Source organism: Carassius carassius, chromosome 8, assembly GCF_963082965.1.
Source record: "Carassius carassius chromosome 8, fCarCar2.1, whole genome shotgun sequence".
Lineage (NCBI taxonomy): Eukaryota > Metazoa > Chordata > Actinopteri > Cypriniformes > Cyprinidae > Carassius > Carassius carassius.
Window position 1 is genome coordinate 26,112,732 of NC_081762.1, and position 25,406 is coordinate 26,138,137.

Here is a 25,406-nt window from a genome sequence, read left to right on the forward strand (position 1 = left end):
CTGTGGAGAGGAGGAAACAGGAAATGGCTTCATGAAATATAGATCTGGAGGCCAGACTTGGTTGTCTTTGCAGCTTGTGAGCACGGTATGAAAAAGAGAGCTAGAGGAGAGGGGGGAAAGTTTCGGATAGGCTTATGTAATGCCTCCTCCATTTCCTTCGGCTCAGTAACAGAATGGCCTCAGCAGACGAGAGCAGTCATTCAGTTTCTATCACACTTCAGGGCTTTCCGACCTCAGAGACGAGGTGACAACTGCTTGAACAGCGCACACCCAGTTCACCTAAGAGCCTGTTAGAGGCTCTGTGACAGTCGTTAGCGCATATCTCCTCTTAGCTCACAACACAATGGAGCAGCATACGTAGCAGTAAGAGGATTGAGCTGTCTGATCTCAGAGAGTCTGCATAAGGCTAACCAGAATTAGCCCAGCTGCTTCTCCCTCGCTGTTGTGCAGTTGTTGCCACATTATCACAGCCTGTTTACATTTCTGCCCTGTCGCAAACAGGCTGACGATGGTTTGTTGTGTCTGCTCTGTCTGGGGTTTGTGTCTGTAATCATAACACATTAAAAGGTCTTCCGGGATGCCGTCATGTCTGACTTCGATGCTTGAGCCCGCTGATTAGCACAGGGAAGGTTAAACAAGGCTCAGGGAATAAGATTTTATATAGGGATTACGTGTTTATGTAAATTGCGACAGTCCTGGATGAAGGAAAGGTACTTGAGTGGTGCCTGGTACTCTAGGTTGGCTGAGATCACAACCCTAGTGTCTCAAAAGGTCGAGATGTGTCAATTACATGTTCACCCCACTAGTGTTGGCGATATGGTAATTTTTCAAATCAACGATGCACGATATTATTGTGCATGGGTGGAGCAAGAGAGAGACTCTTTGTTCATCATAGCATAACTATTTGGTGTTTTAAACTGTGCATGTGTGCGAAAGAGAGCCTATGGAATCACCAATAAGTGAAAAAATATACTTTCAAACATACTGATAAACTAACGTTAAATATAAAAATACTGTATTTAAAACAGCTAGTTCATATATAGTCGGACGCAACTGTTATCGCGCCTCCTGTGAAAAATCTGCCGCATCTGCGCAGGGAAGTTATCAGTCTAAAATGTTCTGCAAAATCAGTCAACAGTGAAAATCGATAGTAGCTTTCATTTAAAAGCCAACAGTTAAACACTAATATTGGGCATAAACGAACATTTCAATATAAAGTATTTAAAACAGGTAAGTTGATATATTTGGAGTAAGTTGAGTTGAACTGATGCATCAGTCATACAGCGCTCCGGACCGTGCGCCTCATGACGAGTCTGACGCATGAGGCTGTGGCCTTCTTGTTTTTTCAATTTGTCACTGTGCTTTCAATGTTAAATAAATTAATGATACAATATGGTTATGACTGTAATTTTCTCGCGAGCCATTGTAGCTTTATGGTGTTCGTTTGTTTTGAATAGGCCGGCTGAAACGATGGGAGGCGCTCGATCTTGTCCCAAAACCTAATGTCACGTCGCCAGTTTGGGAACATTTCGGCTTTCAACCCAATGAAAAGGGCGAGCCAGCGAATTTAGATGAGCCGATATGCAAAATTTGAGGCAAAAAGGTTCCTGTGACGCGGCAATACATCTAATTTGAGGTCATCGGGACATTCTAAAATGCTTACCGTGAAAAACGCTTTAACGTGGTTTAATGTACTAAAACAGTGATATTAACAGACCAAACTCACTAAACATCATATTAATAAAGAATACTATCTACATAAAATCAGATGATCCCTGAATATGAATTCAACGCGTTTAATAACACGTTAAGCCTTTTCCTATTGCAGAGGCGGCATTAAGTGGAATGAATGATGGGAGAATTCCGGTATACATCACTAGAGAGAAGTCTGACGTTTTCACCAGAAGATCTAGTTATGAAATTTTAGTAAAACTGTATGAGGTCAATAAAAAAAAAAATGAAACATACATGGATGAAAAGTTCACAATATGATAAATAACATGCATCTGGAGAATATATGAGTGAATTTTCATTGCATGAGGATGAATTTGTAGCTTCTGGGAGAAGACCGTCAAAGCACCTTCTTTACTGCGTAAAACAAAGTCTGCTGTGTGTTGCTGATGTCATAGCTGTATGTTTGAAAATGATTACCCTTAATGTTAGTGTAGATTGTGTTAGGCAACTGATGGTGTTTACTTCAGTGTCGCAGCTTTGCAGCAGTTTTTCTATTGTCTCGAAACCTTCATGTGTCAGATGGAATTGTCTGGGTTACTTAGTGGGCAGCAGGGCTAACGAGATTTCTCTGAATGTATGTGTGGCACAAATCAACACGTTTTCATGTAACTGGAGAATAAGTTCATATTAACTGGGTTTATCTGTGTGTTCAAGGGTCGGCAGGAGGCTAAAAGAGATGGCTACTTTGTTTGTAACAACATGCCTGTTAATTTTTAGGCATTCCTTTGAAAGGATTCTTGATACATGCTGCTCTGAGATGAGGCAGTATGACTAAATTAACATAAAAAATGAATTCCTTCCTTTGATTAAGTGAGATCAAACCATGACATAATCAGTTTATGAAACAGTTTTATGAAATCAGAGCTGTGGCCTAGCAGTTAACACACAGCTGTGCTGCTTATACAGGCAGTGCATGTTAAAATCCAGCTCATATTAATAATAAAAATGACCCCAAAACTCTCTCGTTTCTCTTTATCACCATTCTTGACTTAATGTAGGTCAGAAAAGTCATTGGAAACATTGCATTATCACATTTTTTGTGGATTAGTCAGTTGCTTCACTTTTTGAGTATGATTTTGATCTGCAAATCCACCCCCCACCCAAACTCATTACACCCAGTTGTGTTCACGTTACTTCCCCCTGGTGGTAAGAATGAGCATGATGGGTTTGCTATGCCATTACTTATTCATAAGCAACTGTCTAGCTTGCTTTTCTGATGAATAACAGTAAATCCATAAATGATAAATCGCTATCACCATTTATAGTGAACCTTAACCCCTAAAACTGAAAAAAATAATATATATATACTGTTTATGCTGCAAACATGATTGATATCTGGTCAAACAATGATATTTTTTTAGCTTAGATGTGGGATTTATCATTTCAAGCGACCAAGCATATGATTTTCAAATAAAACAAGAAATAAAAAAACATAGTAATGAGTTTTGCACAGGTAAGCACTACTTCTGCAGCTCTGTGAATATGTGAAATGTGTTAATGGTCTTCTCTCTGTTTTCTTGTCTTGCAGCTGAACTGGAGTTTGTTCAGATAATAATCATAATTGTGGTGATGACTGTAATGGTAGTTGTGATCATCTGTTTGCTGAACCACTATCGGCTGTCGGCCTGGGCCTTCCTCACACGCCACAGCCAAGCCCGTCAACGAGAGGAGGGCATGCAGCCGGTAAGAGTGTGTGTGTGTGTGTGTGTGTGTGTGTGTTTAATTCTGAGTGGGTGTTCGTTTGATTCTCCAGTCACCATGTGTGTCCTGTCTGTGTGCGCTCTGAGTGGGTGTAGAGTTCCTGTTCTTTTGTTTGATCACCATGTGTGTGACTTTGTGACCGTGTTCATTTGGGACTCAACAATGTGCGTGCCAGCTTCAGGGTCTTTGTGTCAGTACACCTGCACAAATGCATTATGTAGTTACTAGGGATGGGCCAGGATGGACGACTGGCTCCATTAGTCAGGCTGAGTTGTACCTTTAATATTTTTCTGTTTTCTGTGGTAGTTTAGTGCTATAAAAGTTTAGAGGTATCTATATTTCATTAAGTAATATGTCTGATAGTGGACTTGACGCTAAATCAATCTACCGGTAATCATACAGGGTTTCTAAGGCTAACTGGTCTAACTAGTGTTTTAGGTAACACACAAACTACTTTATTTTGGTAATGCATAGTTCTGCACATCCCTGGTTCTTCTTGATTTACATCCTGTAGTTGAGAGCAAGACATGCTCGTCTAGACTGCAGTTCCCAGAACGAGAGAGTCATAAAAAGATATGAAGAAGGTGAAGATGTGATTTAGGAACAGATGTAGAGCATGAAAGGAACCAAGCTCTTAAATTTAGAAACAAGCTCATAAATTTTGACAACTGCACGTTTTCTACAGCTGCATGTTTAGAGGCCACAAGACTAACCAGCGGTCTTGAATTAATAATGCATGATATTAATGTATTCTAGTATTTACTGCATGTGCATTTAGATAAACTTTTCTGATGCCTGGAGCAAATTAGATTTTTTTTTTCTACCCAAACTCTAATGCATGAGATGAGATTTTATGTCGTTCATAATGCATGACTCACAGAGGCCTCTCTTTTCTGTATCATAGGACTCCTGTGCATGGCCAACAGATAGTTTGGTGACACAAGGAGCAACTGAGGTTAGTTAACATGACCTATTATTCAACCTTTCTGCAAAATATTATTCATTGCTTTTATGTTTTAGTGTTATGTTTATGGCTGGAAAACATAGCTAAGAGATAATAGCATGAAACTCATGATATTTTGTCGCCCTTTCAAAAGACAATATTGCAACATTTATTCTCTGAAATTACTATATTTACACTAAGTAAACACAATGATATGCTTTTTGCTATATACAACAATAGGTAACAGTGCATAATAATAAAGCGCCATATTATTTACTTATATGTAATGATACAGCACAACTGTTTTCAACATTGATAATTATAAGAAATGTTTCTTGAGCAGCAAATCAGCATATTATGATTTCTGAAGGATCATGTGACAATGAAGACTGCAGTAATGATGCTGGAAATTCAGCTTTGATCACAGAAATAAATTACATTTTACAATGTATTGAAATAGAAAACAGTTATTTTAACTTTTAAAAAATATTTCAGAATATTACTGATTTTACTGTGTTTTTGGTCAAATTAATCTTTCAAAAAAAAAGAAATCTGAAACATTTGAAAATTATTGTATATTAGTTGTATAATTAACTAATTCTAGTATTAGCCTGGCTGCATGTTTGCATAGACCTTGTTTGAATTTTTTATAGTTTTTTTATTCTTGGGTTAATTTATAATTAGGTTAATTTCTTCCTTCTCTATGTTCAGGTGATGTATGGGCCACGGAACGGAGAGCGCTTCAACTCACCTTCATTTATGCAAAGGGACCGATTCAGCCGCTTCCAGCCCACCTACCCATACCTGCAGCAGGACATCCACTTGCCGCCCACCATCTGCCTGTCAGACGGTGAGGAGCTGCCGCCCTACAAGGGCCCCTGTACTCTGCAGCTCAGAGACCCCGAGCAGCAGCTCGAGCTGAGCCGTGCGTCCGTGCGCGCCCCCCCGAACCGGACCATTTTCGACAGCGACCTGATAGATGTTTACGTGCACGGAGGCGGCCCACGGCCCCCCAGCAGCAACTCTGGCAAGAGTGCCTCGAACTTGCACGTGGAGGGGCCACCGCCCACCTATAGCGAGGTGATGGGTCAGACGTACCCAGGCTCCGCCTCCTTCCTGCACCAGCACAGCAATAACACACCACCCTCCAACCAGAGGACAGCCAGTGGCTCCGCCCAGCCTGGCGCAAGCACAACCCTGTTCGTCAAGGTTAAGGATAGCCGGCGTGACAAACCCATGTGACTAGGATACACCTGCAGAGGGCAGTAGAGAGCACGTGTGCTCTTTGGTACTTCCTCCTGGACCTAAAGGGGCCCTAAACACTCCCCTTGCACAATTTAAATTGAAAATTGAGGAACCAAGCTTACAAAGTTAATTTTTTTTTCTGGCTAGAACTTTGGGGCCTTGTATGGATGTTTGGGCTCCTTGACTAAATTTCTTTGTTTGTTTATGCTTTCCTGTATTTAAAGAACACGTGTGTTGGCACAGATTGTTTGCGTGAGAGACCACATAGGTCATAGGATTGAGACATTTTCTATTTGTTTGTGCATTTCCAGGACTCATGCACAAAACACTGTTCACCACCAATCAAAATCCAAACTGAGTGCCATGAAAAAATCTTAAATCTTGGGGATGTGACTCACAACAACAAAATGTCTTTATGTTGCACTTATTCTTTCAAGAGTAGAAACGCCTACCCTAAGTTACTTTACATATGTCAATCCACATGGTTCCTGGGATTTTTCTCTTCCTTTTTTACATTTCGCGTTTCCTGAAATGGAGATGTAGAACTCTGATCCAGCCTAAAATCTCCACGCCTGAACTGCATCATGGCACTTATTAAAAAGAAAAAAGAGGGGGTTTAACGAGCTGTTCAAATTCCAGATCACTTTTTCCACCAACCAATTGAGAGATATTGGCATGGATATCTGCGGATGGAAGTCACGACACACACGCCACTTTCATCCTGTCAAGTAGCACTTTAAACTTTCGTCACTTCTGCATTGTCATGGGGTCCAAGTGCAAGGGAATCATGGGAACTGTAGTCTTATGCACATCATGTCCCCTTCTGAGCGAGTGTGTCAAATCTCATACAGTTTGTTTTCCACTTGAAAAAGCATGCGTATAGTTTTGTTTCCAGTTATCCATACTATACTTTAGTTCACGATCATATATGGATCTCATATTTTATCTTTTACTCTCCTCCCCTGAATGCCGTTTTATTCCGAGGCAGCACAGGAACACACTTTTGTCTCCTTATTTGTCATCAGTATTTATATCAGTTGTACCAATCGTGATGAGGTACATCCCCCTTTTTCTTTCTTCATTTGAAGTCGTATTCAATCACACGGCACACTTTAAAAATGCTTTCAGACGTGTTGATTGTGTTTGTGATCACACCTGAACTTTGTAAACCATCGTTCTTTGGCCTTCCCTTTAGAAAGTCCCATAGAAAATAAACTATTTATCAACTAGTTATTTATTAAAGTGACCAGTTTAAGAGAATATTTAGTCAAATTGGACTAAAAAAGCGCCACTTTCCTTCATTAAAAAGCTTTTATATGAGCTTTTCCACCCTTGAATAGCAAGACTCTCCTGTCGCCCATCCGCTTCAGCTCTGAAACCTTGGCTTCCCATCATTGGCTCTGCTTCCCGTCACTCATTCTGACCGCGCAGTTTGAGTTCGTACTGTATTGCTGCTGCTGCTACGCGCTGCTACCGCTACTGCTGCTGCTGTTGTCCCTTCGCTAGTAGGCCTATGTCCGCTTCCCTATTACTTTATATTTGCGTACCAACCGAGACATAGATGTCCATTCTATGTTTTGGTCTTTCGTTAACATAAGTGCGTTTTCGCCATCATTGTCTTGCTAGGAAAACGAACTCTAATGTTTTTTATATATATATATATATATATATATATGTTTGCAGCCGAGAGGTTTGCATGTTACTATTTACATGAGCAAATTCGGTGCCTAACAGTCATGTTTAAGCAGACATAGAAACCCACTTGCACTCAAAAGTCCCCACCTTTGTTGTGCCTCACTTCCTATGGTGCTTCTTTCAGTAGTCTGACTCTGTTTATTTGTACGGTGCTGTATATAACTTGAATATATTATGCACATATCCTACCCAATGGGTAGAAAACCACAAGAAAGCATTGTTAATACTGTAATATAATGTATAGATAATATTAAAAAGAAAACTTTAACATGGTGGCATCAAGTTTTGTGAATGCCTTAAATTGTGCTTTGTCTTTTTTGTAAAACAGAGTAAAGTTTGCAAAGAGAAATGCTACAGTATGGTCACAGAAATACAAAAATGACGACTTATATATTTTTTTCCTATACTGTAAATGTGATTAAACGAATATTCTGATTATAAGGCAGTTATATAAAGGATAACTAGCTGCTGCTTTTGTAACTTCCAGAGAAAGAATTATAAATGCCAGCGCTTGTCATTTTATTTATTGACGTTTATTGAGTGTCTGCTAGCTGTTTGGAAGTGTAATAACCACCACTCAGAACAATAACGTCATTGTACCGTGATTGTCCACTTTTGGGCTCCCACGCTGCCTTCTCTTCAAACGGGACAAGGTTCAGTGGTTCATATCAAAACGCAGCTCAGGGTGAGGCTTTACCGGCTCGGTGAGACGTCCGTTACAAACAGTTAACGTTCTGTTGTTATTTTTATGCACATAATCGAGTTGTGTGGAATATAAAAGAGCATCAAATGAGGAAAATCCAGCCCATTCCTGATCGTTACTTGCATGTTCATGTCATTATTTCTGGTTCCGAGCTCTCCGCGCCGACAGGCTCCTCTCCGGAAACACGCTTCAATGAATGGTGAGTTCAGCATCTCGGTCCGTGGAACTTGAATTTCCCGCCAATCCACAGCAACGATCTACATCGGCCTCGAGCGAGATCACGTCACAGGAATGTATGACTTATATTGTGGACTACAAATTATTATTATTTTTTTTTTTACAAGATGAAACGGTTCAGTGTGCGAGGAACGCTGCTTTCCTTTTTTTTTTTACTGTTTTATTCAATTGTGATGTCAGCGGTTTTCAGTTTGAGGTATGTTAATTGCAATACTTTTACAGGAAAAAAGTAACTAAAAACCCACTGAAAAAAAAATCATAAAAAATAAATACAAGAAAAAAACGAATTTCTTAAAGACACTGTTGTAGTCCCTCATGAAACGATTCCACGCTTGTTCTTTCGCTGTCCTCAAATGGCTAGAGAGCAATTAAAGTTGAGGAAAACAACCAGAGAATGAGTCTCTTTTGTGCTCTGTGTTTGTTGTTATGTTGTGCTCCTCAAGGTGAATTGAACTAAAAATAAATTAAAAAAAACTTTAGGATAAAGCGTTCAAAATTAAAAGCCACTAAAGCAGGGCTGGAAAAGCTACTTCTGTTCAAGACAGTCAAGATATCCTTAGAAAGTATTTGAACTAGGGTACATTTTTTCTGTACAGTTTGGACTTCGCATTGAAGGAAGTAGTTTTTAAATATTTATAATTTCAGATTTCACAGCTGCCTCAGAGCATTAGATTCACTTGAATGTAAAACTCTGAATGGATATCATAGATACTGGTTGCGTTAATCTTTATGTAAAAATGAATGCATGTTTTTTGTTTTGTTTTAAAAGTAGTAGGCATACTATACTTTTAGTAACTCCTCAGCTGAAAAGCAACTAATGTGAATGACAGATGTAGCCATATAACTAATAGAAATGTAATGCGTGGTTGAAATCACAGTGTAACAGTTCAGTCATGCCTTTAGTTTGGAAGTTCAACAGGGAAAGCCATGGATCCTTATTTGTGGAATAGCAGTTTTCAATTTATGAAGATTTCTGATTAACATTGTACTTAAAACTGATGCACTCCATTTTTTTACACACAAAAATACTAAATACTAGTAGAGTACGTTTAAAAATGACATTTAAAATGTTCTTAAATTGTTAGTAAAGATGTAATATCGATGGGGAGTGAGTATTAAGTAGTTCTTGAAACTGATCAGTATAACTTTTCCATTATCTTGAATGAAAAAGTATATCTTAAAGATGTGAAGCTTTTTTTTATGACAAAACTTCAGTAGAGGTACATTTTATACAAGAGTATGTTCAACAAAATAGTCATATTTAATATTTTTAAAAAATTATATTTAAGCTGCTTTTTTATTTTATTAAAACATAATTTATCATTGTCAAAGGGAAATTATTTGTACAAAATAATGAGTTTCATGTACATTTTCTCAGTTCAATAGCAAGATGTTAATTGTGAAATGTCAACCAACAAAAAAATTGGACATTTAAATTCTGATTACAATTTACAAATGACTGCAATATTTGCGGTCATTAACGACCATGAAGAATAAATGCTTAAGAAACATAGCCTTTAAATTTTCAATGCAAACTACTTCATGCTTCATGAAATGAGATGTTGTTGACAGCTTAAGATCCTTCAACATACAAAAAAGTTCTCACCATCTCATCAGACCCAAGTGCTTCACCAGCAGACACATTTACTGGCAAATTACCTGTTCAATGATTAACCTTCATTAGTAATTATGCACTCCATAGACATGTAAAACTGTAAATGAGCTCACATAAATGAAACACATGAATATGGCGGGAATGCACTGAATTGGAAATGAGACATGAAGACTGTTAACGATTTGCACAATGAATGTCAGCAATTTTTTTTTCTTTTTTTGCATTACTTTTTCCAGTATTTTAAACTATGACATAAGCTGTATTACATCTTAATGTACACTTACAGCTTCGGACCGACACCGTTTTGCATTATACCAAGTTACAAACAAGATTTTATAACCATTTCATTTTCGGTTATGTATGTGACAAGTCTGTGCCATTTAGAATCCTTATTTTAAATAACATTTTATGAGTGCAATAATTGAAAGAGGCAGTGCTATGTTGTTATATGAACAAAGTATTACATACACATGTACACATTACACCTGTTGTTCTCTTTAGAAAACATACTTTCATCTGTTAAAAACACTTCAAGTAGAATCCAAAATGTATATGGTCATAATCTTCTAGTTTAGCGTGAACAGTAAGTGTGCTTACAGCCTACATACTACTTTATACTGTATGTGCTCAAGACACATTGCTTTCCTTAAGTATGTTATATCGTTAAATAACATGAATCTTCATGACATTATGGAGAAGGATAGTCACTTTGTGACCTTTTGTAAGCATATAAACCTATTATTTCTATTTTCGGAAAGACACTTTGTCTTTGGTTTCTTGAAGTTTTTCTGTGAACTTCATAGAAGTTTCCTCTATCCTCTCGGATATACGATCCTTGGTCTCCTCCATCTTCCCAAAGATCCTCTCTTTGGTCTCCTCCATCTTCTCCTGCAGGTATTCCTTCACAGGTGGAGGGGTAGACATGTACCCGTGCTTCCTCAGGTACTTCACGGATAGAGACGTTCCTCCGAGAGTCACCGTGTAGCGCGCAGGTGTTGCGATCTTCAGGAGAGCAGAGAACATCAAACCAACGTCATGTTAACTTGTAGAACACTCAGAGTTCTTTCTTGGAATCAATGGCTACATGAAGAGCTTCTAACATCCATGGAACCTTTTAATTTCACACAAGGCTCTTAATAAACGGAAAAAGGTTCTTTAGAACATCAAAATGTTCTTCACACTAAAGCCATCCTTAAAAATATTTTGGTTTGCAGTAACAGTAATTAAAAAAAAAGGGTCGGTAGGTAGGTCTATATATTTTTTTTTTTTCAAGTTTCAATGTAAAAAAAAAAGGAAAATTTTGGTGATGGTGATGACGTAGGTAGGTATTTAAACAAATTAGCATATCGTGACGTCACTGACTAGGTCTTCAACCCGTGCCTTCGGGCGCATCATTGCAAACCTTATTTTGATGCAGGCTATATAGACCACAAACAAATTAAAATCTTTGTCAAAAACATGTTCATTGCATGAATTTCAGCTGAGAAGAAAAAAAATGAGGTACTGTTATACTTTTTTACTTGCATCCACCGCTAGGTGTCAATGCAACCTACAAATGAGAGACCGTTTACTTTGCTTTCTTGGGTTGTCACTTTTGTGAAAAAAATCCTGTTTGATTTGAGTGACAAGTGTTCATCGAATCGACTGTAAAATCAATTTTGCATGTCTGAATAAGTTTTATACGGCAAATAACACCAAATATAGGTAAATCCACGGACAACAGGCAGGACGAATGTAAAGACCAATATTTCTGATGATTTATTTCTGATTTAAGCAGAGTGGACTGCTATAATGCAAAACATTTACTGCAGGCTTCAACATGGCTGTGTTTTCGATTAGAAATGTCAACAACAACAAAAAAATCGCATAGGCGATTCTAGGGCTGTCAAAAAAAAAAAATAGAATTTCGAATATTCGTCGAATTTAAAATAAAAAGCCACATTCGAATGCAAAAACGTTGCATTCGAATTTTAGGTGTGCATTTAGGAAGCTTCCTTATGAGCCCCGGTACTTCACAGTCCGTGTTCCATTCCATCTCGCCGCGCGCACAGCCGTGTCTACACAAGTTTCAAAGGCGGACGAGCTCGACACGCAGTAGATGAAACTACTACTACCGCACGCGGATGATGAAAAGGACATAATGCAGACAGTGTGCGGACGGCCGAAGTATACTTGATGGCGCATGAGATGAGATGACGATGTATGTGGCATTGCATTATAAGGTTATATTAGCCTATCCATTTGAAGCCACTACAAAAAAAAAATTAAAAAAAGAACATCAATGTGGAGAAGATCTTGTTTTACATCAAAACCAAGCCAATCACACAGAACGCATATTTCGCGCATTTTCTAGATGGACACCGTTGGACTCGCGTTTCGCACAAGAGAGCCACATGTTTAGAAAGACGTAAAATTAATGTATTTAATTTAATTTTCTAAAAATATCTCGAGACTTTATGTTGGGTTTTTGTTCCCCATCCCACTGCATCTCATGTTTTTAAATGAAAAAATGTTTTCTGTGTGACTAGTTTTCCGCCCTTTTTATTTATTTAACAATGCATGCACACATGACGCTGTTTTGTTTATAGTTCTTTAAGCAACTTAATTAATAATTGGTTCATAAAAATTATTTTAAATATTATGTTGTTTTTTCACAGTCATATATTGTAATGCTTTGAATAAAAGTGCAGTAATATTTTGCTCGATGCGCTTAGGCCTCAGATCTTGAGGCCTCAGAAGAGAAGCAAAAAGCTTTTCTTCACGCTAACTGAAATTATGCATTTTAAATTCGAATTTAGTTTTTCAGCTATTTTGACAGCCCTAGGCAATTCTATCCTGAATCTGTATCTGTATGCATGAGACTGTCTGAATACCGGCAGATTTCACGTTTCTGTTGTAAAAAGAGTAACATTGTGCAGAAGTATTATTTGCTGTTATGCGTGTGTCCGAAGCTGCAGTTGCTGTGTGACATGTGTTCCAAAAAAAAAAAAAAAAAAAAAAAAAATCCTGGACGCGCTCCGAGAGAAGGTCGTTAAAATCAATTTCCTATTTTCGTTTTCGAAACTTGTGTTGGTTGGTCCAATATATTTACAAACATAAAGTGACAGTCGACACGGTCACGGTTTTAGATTAGAGAGGAGAAGGGATGGGAAAATATCTGGGCACAGTTTTTCCAGAACTTCGTGCCAAGTTAAAGCGGTGTCGAGCTGTTTTAATGAATGTTTTAGATGTATTTCGGTGCCCGAACCCGTATGACTTTGAACAGTGACCCCGAACATTTTGTTTACTGCAGCCGCAGCCATCATTACCAAGCACGAACCGTTGACTCTGACAGTGAATGAGACGAAGCGAACGCACATCCCATGACATCCGCTAACCAATAGTGGAAACATAGATGACGTCACGGTTTTTTTTTATTAAGGAAGATAGCCTTCGTTTGTATGTAGACCTAGGAAATTTATATATTTACAATACTTAAATATAATTAATATTATTTTATTGCTTTTGTATTAGTTGTTTGAAGAGTAAAACAAAATTGGTGGGCAAACAAAAATATTCTTAAGGATGGCCTAAGAAAAAGAAAAGTGTTTATTTTAAATGGATAGTTCACCCAAAAATGAAAATCCGGTCATTAATTACTCACCCTCATGTCATTCCAAACCCGTAAGACCTTCATTCATATTTAAGACACAAATTAAGATATTTTTGATGAAATCTGAGAGCTCTCAGACACTCCATAGACAGAAAGGGTCCTTACACGATCAAGGCTCAGAAACATTGCAAGGACACTGGTAAAATAATTCTAAATAACTCTACGAGAATACTTTTTGTGCACAAAGAAAGCTAAAATAATGACTTTGTTCAACAATTCATCTCCTCCGCATCGTGCACCATTTTGGAGAGTCCCACATATGTAAACAAAGTATGTACATGGGTATGTTGTTTACGTTCAGATCAAAGTGTAAAAAGTGTATCCCTGTACATACTTTTGTTTACGTATCTGACACTCTCCAAAATGGCGCTAGGGTGATGCGGAGCAGACGAATTGTTGAATAAAGTCATTATTTTTGGTTTCTTTGAGCAGCAAAAAATATTCTCGTAGTTTCGTAAAATTACGGTTGAACTGGTGGTGTTGGCGCAGTGGATAAGACACATGCCTTTGGCGTGAGAGACCCGGGTTCGAATCCACTGTGAGACACCAATGTGTCCCTGAGCAAGACACTTAACCCCTAGTTGCTCCAGAGGCGTGCAACCTCTGACATATATAGCATTTGTAAGTCGCTTTGGATAAAAGCGTCAGATAAATGTAAATGATGTCACACTAATTATTTTAACGATGTCCTAGTCTTGATCGTGTAAGGACCCTTGCTGTCTATGGGTCCGAGAGCTCTCAGATATCATCAAAAATATCTTAATTTGTGTTCTGAAGATGAACGAAGGTCTTATGTGTTTGGAACGACACAAGGGTGAGTAATTAATGACAGAATTTAAATTTTTGGGTGAACTCTCCATTTAAAAACTGTTTACTGAAAAGTCCTTTGAGGATCCAAAAATGGTTCTTCTGTGGCCTCACTGTGAAAACTTACTTTTGGGAGCTTTATTTTTAAGAGTGAACAGAAATGGAGTTCGTTCATGGAGTTGAAGTAAATGAGGAGTTGGAGGTCAATGACATTCTAATGAAACTATTTCATTATTTTTAAACTATTAATTGAAAAACCAATGCAGTTAGCCCACCTTGAACATGGTGTAAGCGGTCAGTGCGTAGCCGCTCTGGAAATTCTCCAGGAGTTTTACCACCTTGTCAGGAAACCCAACATACTCAAGAAACAGCACCAGATTGACTCCTCTACAAACCAAAACAAGAGAGGGAGCATAACAAGACATACTATCTCTATAATAAGAAACAGCTGTCCAAATATGACCATTCAGTCTTCATTGTGTCACCCTCAAATCAGTCTAAACCTAAATGACTTTCTTCACAATATCTTCCTTTGTCTTCCACAGAGAAACAAATGTTGGTAACCAAACATTGACTTCTACTGTAGACAATTAAATAAATAATCTTATTCTATGTTCCACAGAAAGTTGTTCTTATCTTATTTGGATGAACTATCCTTTTAAGAATAGAAAGATTCTTAAGATAATTTGTTAATATAAAGCAGCACATCAATGCAACGAGTGGAATTTAACGAAAAGAGATTTGGGATGGTCGCTATAAAATTCTGAATTTAGTCTTTTAGTCATTTTTTTTATACTGAGCAGTTTATTTTTAGCATCACTTTATTTATATACCATTATAGTTCTTATTAATTTAAGGATATATCTTTGAATAGCTTGTATTTTTTATTTTAAGTGCATTTTTATTTTACATTTTTTAAATAACCGTTTAATTTATTTTTCAGTTTTAGTTAGATTCATAATTTGATTGAGAAATGTTGCATTTGACAACTAACTGAAGTGCATTTTTCATTTAATATCTATATTTTATTTGATCGTTCTTTCAATTAACAAACATGTTTTAATAGTTTTAGTTAATGATAATAACCGTGATACTGAGGGTTTGAACAGGGCCAAGTATTTAAAGCAGAGATATTTTTTATTTTATTTTAAAAAGACACTGAAATGTCTACTTCAAAATGTAATACTTGACATAAGAATCAAATGTTTAATTTCGACCAAATGGACATCTTTAATATCAGCTAAAGGCTGTGAAGACATGCAAACTGATAATCCTGGTCTACAGTTGTGGCCAAAAGTTTTGAGAATTACAAAAATATTAGTTTTCAAAAAGTTTGCTGCTAAACTCCTTTTAGATCTTTGTTTCAGTTGTTTCTGTGATGTACTGAAATATAATTACAAGCACTTCATACGTTTCAAAGGCTTTTATCGACAATTACATGACATTTATGCAAAGAGTCAGTATTTGCAGTGTTGGCCCTTCTTTTTCAGGACCTCTGCAATTCGACTGGGCATGCTCTCAATCAACTTCTGGGCCAAATCCTGACTGATAGCAACCCATTCTTTCATAATCACTTCTTGGAGTTTGTCAGAATTAGTGGGTTTTTGTTTGTCCACCCGCCTCTTGAGGATTGACCACAAGTTAAGATCTGGGGAGTTTCCAGGCCATGGACCCAAAATTTCAACATTCTGGTCCCCGACCCACTTAGTTATCACTTTTGCCTCATGGCAAGGTGCTCCATCGTGCTGGAAAATGCATTGTTCTTCACCAAACTGTTGTTGGATTGTTGGAAGAAGTTGCTGTTGGAGGGTGTTTTGGTACCATTCTTTATTCATGGCTGTGTTTTTGGGCAGAATTGTGAGTGAGCCCACTCCCTTGGATGAGAAGCAACCCCACACATGAATGGTGTCAGGATGCTTTACTGTTGGCATAACACAGGACTGATGGTAGCGCTCACCTTTTCTTCTCCAGACAAGCCTTCTTCCAGATGCCCCAAACAATCGGAAAGGGGCTTCATCTGAGAATATGATTTTGCCCCATTCCTCAGCAGTCCATTCACTATACTTTCTGCAGAAGATCAATCTGTCCCTGATGTTTTTTTGGAGAGAAGTGGCTTCTTTGCTGCCCTTCTTGACACCAGGCCATCTTCCAAAAGTCTTGGCCTCACTGTGCGTGCAGATGCGCTCACACCTGCCTGCTGCCATTCCTGAGCAAGCTCTGCACTGGTGGCACTCCGATCCCGCAGCTGAATCCTCTTTAGGAGACGATCCTGGCACTTGCTGGACTTTCTTGGACGCCCTGAAGCCTTCTTTACAAGGATTGAACCTCTTTCCTTGAAGTTCTTGATGATCCTATAAATTGTTGATTTAGGTGCAATCTTAGTAGCCACAATATCCTTGCCTGTGAAGCCATTTTTATGCAACGCAATGATGGCTGCACGCGTTTCTTTGCAGGTCACCATGGTTAACAATGGAAGAACAATGATCTCAAGCATCACCCTCCTTTTAACATGTCAAGTCTGCCATTCTAACCCAATCTGCCTGACATAATGATCTCCAGCCTTGTGCTCGTCAACATTGTCACCTGAGTTAACAAGACGATTACTGAAATGATCTCAGCAGGTCCTTTAATGACAGCAATGAAATGCAGTGGAAAGGTTTTTTTGGGATTAAGTTAATTTTCATGGCAAAGAAGGACTATGCAATTCATCTGATCACTCTTCATAACATTCTGGAGTATATGCAAATTGCTATTATAAAAACTTAAGCAGCAACTTTTCCAATTTCCAATATTCATGTAATTCTCAAAACTTTTGGCCACGACTGTAGTCTTGTCTGCAGAGTGAGCTCATGCTGAATGAAACAGCATCCACATTTCTCAGATGTCTAGACAGTGGTGACCCACATTCAGCCAGATGTGAAGCAGAGTAAACATCCCAGTGTGCCATTTACCTCAATCCACCACACGCCGAACACATTCACCGAGCATTACCTACCTACCTCACCCCCCCCACCCCCCCCCCCACACACACACACACACACCACCTCTCCTACAAAAATCAGTTATTAAATAGCTAATCATCATCACTATTTTTTTGTGATTCTTCAGTGATCTTTGATCTGAACGAGTTATTGAGTTTCCGACCATTCATCTTAGACCTAATCTGACATAACTGTGACTGTCATCTTCTACTCACTTCATTGCAGCGTAGTAAAAAGTGCCGAACCACACTGTAGAGGTCAGCAGGTGCACGGGGATCATGACTTTGCCGTACTGCTTGAAGGTTTTTTTGAATCTCTGAATGAGGCTGATGGATCTGTCCTGCAGAGGGTCTGGATCCTCCGGCCCTGGATGATCTCTGCTGCTGTTCCTCTGAGAGGCCGGAGCACAGAGCCAACGCGGGCCGGAGCGCAGGCGTGTCCAGCAACTGTGGGCCGCGGGAGCCAGCATCTGTGCGGGACGCCTGAAGGACGCACCACTGATCTGCAGCGGGACTCTAGCACACACTAACCGCTGCATCCCAAACAAGCTTCTGCTCCCAGATGTCTGCTAACAGAGAAACAAGGCCACAGTTGGACAGGGATCTGACTCTGAGCGCAAGAGAGTGAGCAAATACAGCTCCCAAAGATGCACAGGAAAGAAGACAAATTCACAAATGGCAATAAAGAAAATCCTCTCAGATATAATCAGATGGTCAGTAGAATTAGATGCACAATACACAGTGGGGGCTTTAGTGGTAAAACGATTAATCCAAAATAAAAGATTTGTTTACATAGTATATGTGTGTGCACTGTGTATATTTATTATGTACTGTATATATAAATACATACAAATGCATGTGTGAAGTGTTACGATAGTCACCAAAGGTATATAAATACATACAAATGCATTTACATATTTCAGAAAATTTTTATTTTTATTTATTAAATATATTTAGTTATAATATAAATAATATTATATTATAATATTAGTTATATGAATTGTTTGACAGCACTAGACTACTTTATTATTATTATTATTATTATCACCATTTTATTTAAACCCAGAAATGTTTTAAGGAATTTAAAAAGAAAAACATTATTAATGTTTTTTATTTATTTATTTATTTTTATAAAAGTATTTTATTTTAGGAAACAACATTATCAATGGAAAAATTCTGCACTATTTCTGGGTTACTTGAAAACAAGCTCAAAATGCTCATTTAATTATATTAAATTGTAACAGAGAATTTTGATATAAATTTTAATTTCCAATATTAGTAGTTCGTGTTAGCCCGAGTGCTGCTGCTATTAGACATTTACAAAACACAAATTGTAAATTGTGTATTTACAATTACAACTTTCACTCAAAATGTAATCTGACCATTTGTTGCAATTATTTAAAATAATATAAAATAATAATAATTAGGAATGCACTGGTTGACCAGCCATATTTTTCCGGAAGTGCGCCCACGTGCACAGACTACATTATAATCATTCGCTATCATGTCAGTTGTGTGGGAGTATTTCGAAATCTGTGCGCAGGACACGGGCAGCCGTTCAGCACTGGAAGTGCAGAGCTACACGTCTGAGGCACAAATAGCAGGAAGCGAACTGCCATTGTTGTACTGGAGCACAAATAAGAGTCCCTTTCACTGCGCGAGCGTACTGTACCTGTCCCTGCACAAGCGGAGACCGTGAAGCGATGTTGGATGAGAAACGAAACGGACTAAACTGTGACAAAACAGAAACTTTTTTTGTGTGAAGTAGAACTTGCATACAAGTTTGAGAAGCCAGAAGTAAATGTCAGTTCTGCATTAGGATGATTATTTTTATTTTACCTTAAAATTACATCAACTTAATTTGATTAAAAAAAATCACCTGCTGTTAATTCATCCAATTAAAAAAAAATTAGGGTTATGATTCACATCTATATTTTCTAACTTGAGAGTAGTTATTTATATTTCATTGGCTCAAGTAAAAAAATATAGATGTGAATAATCTATTTTTTTTAATTGGATGAATGAAACACTTTGCATCTTTGTCTTACTCGCTCCAACATTGTTTGATTTTAACATTTTGGAATAATGTATTTATATAGCATACTTTTATTTAGTCTCACTGGTAAAGACTTTTTTTTTTATTTAAAACCAAATTTAAAAACTAAAATACTGAATGCTGATTAAGAAACCTCTTATTGAATGTGTGTTGATTGTGTTGTTTTGACAGAAGAACTATGCAGTTATTGCCTTTAATTTCACACGGTTACAATTAATCTTTTCATTTAAGGCCAGTTCTATGTAGATTCAACCCAATTCAAAAACAAAAGCTAAATGCTGATGTCTGTATCATCTGTGTTTGTATTGAATGTAGTCTACTTACTGTGCAGTTACTGCTGTTAATTTCAGATGGTTACGGTTTTTGGTTTAAATAGCCAAAAGCCAGTTTGGCCTATTAAATACCAAATAAACATCTTGTTTATGCACACTTTCCTTCTTTCTTGTTAAAGAAAAAAAAATCGGAAATCGGTATCGGCCATGAAAAATCATGATCGTTGCATCCCTAATAATAATAATCAAAATAATGGTAATCACATCAGTATGTGCTGCAATTAACCTTTGGTATTACACTGATATCCGAGGCACATATATTTACATCCATAATGTTTATTAATATGTACTTTACTTTTCAAGAGTATGTCCATTTAGTCCAAAATTTGTCCATATTTCCTAACGTTCATTAAAATATGTTTACGTCTGATTTTATTTGAAGCTTGTAATGTCACTTATTCTTTGGTTGAAAACAGACAAACCATGTAGATGTTGTAATAAATATTATATCAGCTGATGTGAATAATTTTTCCTACCTTTAATATCCCCTCAATAGCAGGGTTCTAAATTAACTTTTTTGATCACCAGCCAATGTGGCTGGTAACTTTCTAAAGTTACCAGCCAATCAGAATTTCCACTAGCCATTTTTTTTTTCGGTAAAAATAACAAATTATGAGTGCCACTGAATGCATTTAATCATTTCATTAACATTGTTGGCATGAAAAAACATATAAAGTACAATGCATACAACAAAATATACACTGACTCAAATTTAAAATTATTAGTTCCCACCACGAAATTGCTTGTTTTGTTTTTTCTTTCGCGTAACTTACATGAGGCAATCCTGACAAAGCATTACGACATTCTTGTGATCAAACACAAGCCATTCATGACCCGTCAGCCATTTGGCATGACATTTTCTTTTCTTTGTTTCTCTGTCCGTAATACGGAGAGACCCGCACGTCACCTGTAGGAGAAAAAAAATCAATCCGTGGCGACGGTTTTGCAATCCGTCCCCTCAGTTTATAAACCGTACTCACGAATTCATAAACTGTTCCCTCGGTTTAACAAACCGTGCCCACGAATTCCCAATCCGTGCGCTCAGATTTATAAACCGTACCCTCGGTTTTTTGAATCCGTACTCACGAATTCATAATCTGCGCGCACACGCTTTCGCAATCCATTCCCACGGATTTGTAAACTGACACGCATTTGTGGCTCCGCCCCCACCGGCAGATTCATTTCTGTTTATTAAACATTATTTTTCATAGTACCTATCCAACAAGACCACGATCAGCATTCACAAAATAGTCTTAGCGTTAGCGTTTATTTTACATTAATTACCCATAGGATAAGACACAGCTGCCTGTTTTTTATGGCCAAAAAAATAAACGCTAAAAAGAAGAAAATAAGGGTAAAAAGCAATAAAAAACAAATAATATGCCGGTTATGTTTTCATTCCTTTTCTCTCTAACTGAATGCAATGTTATTTTTGGCCTAATTATTTAATAATAACATTAACAGTGAAGCATGCATCTAACTCCGGCAGGTGGGGTGGGGTGGGTGGAGCTTAGTATAATAAAATCACAAAAATAAGTCTTCATGTTAAGAAAGAATTGTACACAAGCATTTCCAAAACTGTCAAAGGTTATTTAGAAATAAAGCAATTCATGAATTATTTTATGACAAACATTTTTACTGTCTTGTAATCATTTATTTAGCCTACAAATTAAAATGATAAAAATAACTTTATTTTTATCATTATTATATATTATTATACAGGTTATGCATAAGAATCTTTAATCCAAAACAACTTACAAAAGAGGAAAAATAATTACTCCAGTTAGTCACAATGGCAGGTTTATTGTACAATAATAATCAAGTGCTATTATAAGATTATCACAAGATTTTGATGCACATCTTTCTTATTAAATCTTTGTATTCCACCTCGTACTACACTTGATAGAGGATCACTTAAGACACTTTGCTGTAGACCCATTCCACATAATAATATTCATTAAAACTTTATGTTAACACGTAGGAGCTTGCTGCATGAATCTGTGAGTACGGTTTACAAATCCATGGGAACGGATTGCGAAAGTGTGCGCGCAGATTATGAATTCGTGGGTACAGATTAAAAAAGCGAGGGTGCGGTTTTCAAAATCTGAGCGCACGGATTGGAAATTCGTGGGCACGGTTTGTTAAACCAAAGGAACGGTTTATGAATTCGTGAGTACGGTTTATAAACTGAGGGGACGGATTGCAAAACCGTCGCCACGGATTGATTATTTTTTCTCCTACAGGTGACGTGCGGGGCTCCGTAATATCCTCATCCCCTGCCTCGTTCCTCTTTTCGCCCCCAGAAATCTGTCCCAACCACCGCCGCATTTAGTTTAATCTTAATTTTTTTTTCTTTAATAGCTAACTCCCTCCTCTTTCAGTCTATATTCCCTGCTCTGGCTCCATTCGTTCTTCTTCCTTGTGTTTTCTGATGGACGCTCTATTCGTTTCCATGTTTTTTCGCGCTGGTTTAACTGCAAACTGCGTGCAGCCAATGGGCATATGAAACGTCATCACGTAGCATTACAGCACAGTGTTCATGGGAAATGTAGGAAGTGCTGCCAGGGGGATAAATGACCGAGAACAGAGCCTCATGCCATGGATCACCAGCCAAACTGGCTAGTAAATTTAAATTAACACCCGCCAAAATTAATTTTAACCCGCATTTGGCGGGTTGGCGGGTGTTAATTTAGAACCCTGCTCAATAGTGACGTCACTGGCGCTGGTTCAACACCTCGAGAAAACATTACAGAAATACATTAGCTGGACATGCTCAGTCACATTTAAAAAGAAACTAAATATGCACAGCTACATACATGAGTGACTAAGTCCCCACCACAAACACATTTTATTCCCGTCCCTCTGTCATTCAGAGAGCCCTCGACCAGACGCAGAGACATTACGCATGGTGACTGCGCGCGAACTGTGTTGTGGGTAATGTGGTACAGTCGCGCTGATGAGAACTGAGGCAAAGTCTCTGTGGAACTACATTTCCCAGAATGCATCGCAGAGTCGCGAAAGATTGGTCTTTGCACGTGCTAATGAAAATACTCTACTAAAAATACTATGTAATTATTCTTTATTTGATAATATATCTTAGGTTAAAGCATGGAAACTGCCCAATAAGTTTTGTATCAATAACAAAATTAAGGAAGTGTCTTAAAGTGTCTGTTAAGGAAATAATTGAAATGTATGTAATTTTTTTCTCTCTTCTTTCTTTTTCTCTGGCAGCTAATTTTTTTTAAATCATGTAAATATGTAATACCTCATGTTTTTGTGGCACTGAATTAATAAAGCATAAAAAATGTTATGTAAAAATGTTATAATATACATAATATGATGTTATATATAATGTGTATATTGTCAGTGTTGTCATTTGTAAGTCGCTTTGGATTAAAGTCATAGCTAAATGACTAATGTAAATGTTATGTAAGTGTATATATATACACACACATACTCACCTAAAGGATTATTAGGAACGCCTGTTCAATTTCTCATTAATGCAATTATCTAATCAACCAATCACATGGCAGTTGCCTCCATGCATTTAGGGGTGTGGTCCTGGTCAAGACAATCTCCTGAACTCCAAACTGAATGTCAGAATGGGAAAGAAAGGTGATTTAAGCAATTTTGAGCGTGGCATGGTTGTTGGTGCCAGACGGGCCGGTCTGAGTATTTCACAATCTGCTCAGTTACTGGGATTTTCATGCACAACCATTTCTAGGGTTTACAAAGAAAGGTGTGAAAAGGGAAAAACATCCAGTATGCGGCAGTCCTGTGGGTGAAAATTGTTGTATCTAGCCTTGTTGATGCTAGAGGTCAGAGGAGAATGGGTTCGACTGATTCAAGCTGATAGAAGAGCAACTTTGATTGAAATAACCACTCGTTACAACCGAGGTATGCAGCAAAGCATTTGTGAAGCCACAACACGCACAACCTTGAGGTGGATGGGCTACAACAGCAGAAGACCCCACCGGGTAACACTCATCTCCACTACAAATAGGAAAAAGAGGATACAATATAACATATATATATATATACACTCACCTAAAGGATTAATAGGAACACTAAAGTGTGCCAAGAAAACATCCCCCACACCAATTTGCTCGTACAAATTGTAGCCTCTTTTTCCTATTTGTAGTGGAGATGAGTGTTACCCGGTGGGGTCTTCTGCTGTTGTAGTCCATCCGCCTCAAGGTTGTGCGTGTTGTGGCTTCACAAATGCTTTGCTAAAATGGTATGAAAATCCCAGTAGCTGAGCAGATTGTGAAATACTCAGACCGGCCCGTCTGGCACCAACAACCATGCCACGCTCAAAATTGCTTAAATCACCTTTCTTTCCCATTATGACATTCAGTTTGGAGTTCAGGAGATTGTCTTGACCAGGACCACACACCTAAATGCATGGAGGCAACTGCCATGTGATTGGTTGATTAGATAATTGCATTATATATATATATATATATATATATATATATATATATACACACACATTTGGTGACTATCGGAACACTTCACACAAGTCGATACTAAATATTTGAGTTTTAAATATGATTGTTTTAGGAGGCCAGTCTGAGATTTTTTTTTTTTTTATTCTCTAGAAAGTAACTAAATAAAAAGTAATATAACAAGCTTTAAATAAACTCAGGCTGTGACACATTGTATTAAATATGGAGAAATGTTTATAACTTTAAAAGACTGTAAATAAGTAAAAAGTAAAATAAATAACTAAATATTAATATCACAATTTCTATGTATATATGAAGAGTTGCAAAAACAGATAATTTCCCTTAATTTTCAAAAATCACTTAAAAAAATTATCATGTTTTTATTTTATTTATTTTGTTATTTTTTTTACCTAATCAAATTAACCCAACTCCAGTTTGATTAATATGCTAATCTAGAATTAATGTGATAATAATACTGTGATGTTTGATTGAGATTATCTGGAATGCACAATGAAAAAGCATGATTTTTGAGAATAAAAAACAAACAAACAAAAAAACCCACTGTTTTTGCAAATGAACACTTCATATGCTTCCAACATCAGTGCAATAGTAGTAATTTAACAAAATTAATTATGGCAGAAAACAATGTGGTCAATACCACTATTTTTATTTATTAGGGGTTCAAGTGCGTAGCGTTATTTGTTGGAATGGTCACGGATGAGCTATTTCCACTTCAAACTGATCGTGCAGACCAAACCGTAAGTTGTCGAGACTTAAAACTTGGAGGTGTGGTAGAACTCACACCGCCTACAACGTGACAGAGATTCGCCCCAATCAGCCTAATGGGGGCGCTACAGCAATCAAAAGTACGAAATCTTTCATAACTCCTAAACCGTCAGCCGCAGGCTCAAGTGTATTGTGTCTTTGGATTCCTTGGCTCATGCTGGACAAAACGCACACCTCCGGCTCGATCATGCGCTATGCAAAATTTTGGGGTATTTTGCATTTTTTGCAAAACCTACTTTTGCAAACTAGTCCTAGGTTTTTCACCCGATCAGAACCAAACCAATGCAGAAAGATTCTCTGGAGAGTGAATATCAATAATTATAAAAAAAAGTTAAAGGATGCCAAGACTTTCAAAAGGTGCAGGGCCACTTTTAGAAAAATGTATACTCCTGAACGGAATTATATATCTAGAGGGAAAAACATAAAAATGTCAATAACTAGACAATCATTTCTCTTATCAACATGAAAATCA

General features: G+C 37.5%; 2 protein-coding genes across 3 annotated transcripts in view; one reads left to right on the top strand and one right to left on the bottom strand.

Annotated features, from left to right (window-relative positions):
- Positions 1-7,596, top strand: part of LOC132145651 (low-density lipoprotein receptor class A domain-containing protein 4-like) — an 81,136-nt gene extending 73,540 nt beyond the window's left edge. For both annotated transcript variants that reach the window (XM_059556815.1, XM_059556816.1), the window contains 2 exons: positions 3,263-3,417; positions 5,090-7,596. In XM_059556815.1, the coding sequence (XP_059412798.1) occupies positions 3,263-3,417; positions 5,090-5,620 (686 nt within the window). In that variant the 3' untranslated portion in view covers positions 5,621-7,596. The remainder of the gene's footprint in view (positions 1-3,262; positions 3,418-5,089) is intronic.
- A 2,673-nt stretch (positions 7,597-10,269) lies between these two features.
- Positions 10,270-17,851, bottom strand: LOC132144887 (uncharacterized protein C18orf19 homolog A-like). The gene is made up of 3 exons (XM_059555437.1): positions 17,529-17,851; positions 14,608-14,719; positions 10,270-10,875 (listed from the first exon to the last, which is right to left on the bottom strand). Exons 1-3 carry the CDS (start codon positions 17,849-17,851, stop codon positions 10,618-10,620), a joined length of 693 nt encoding a protein of 230 aa, XP_059411420.1. The 3' UTR covers positions 10,270-10,617.
- Positions 17,852-25,406: the final 7,555 nt, after the last annotated feature.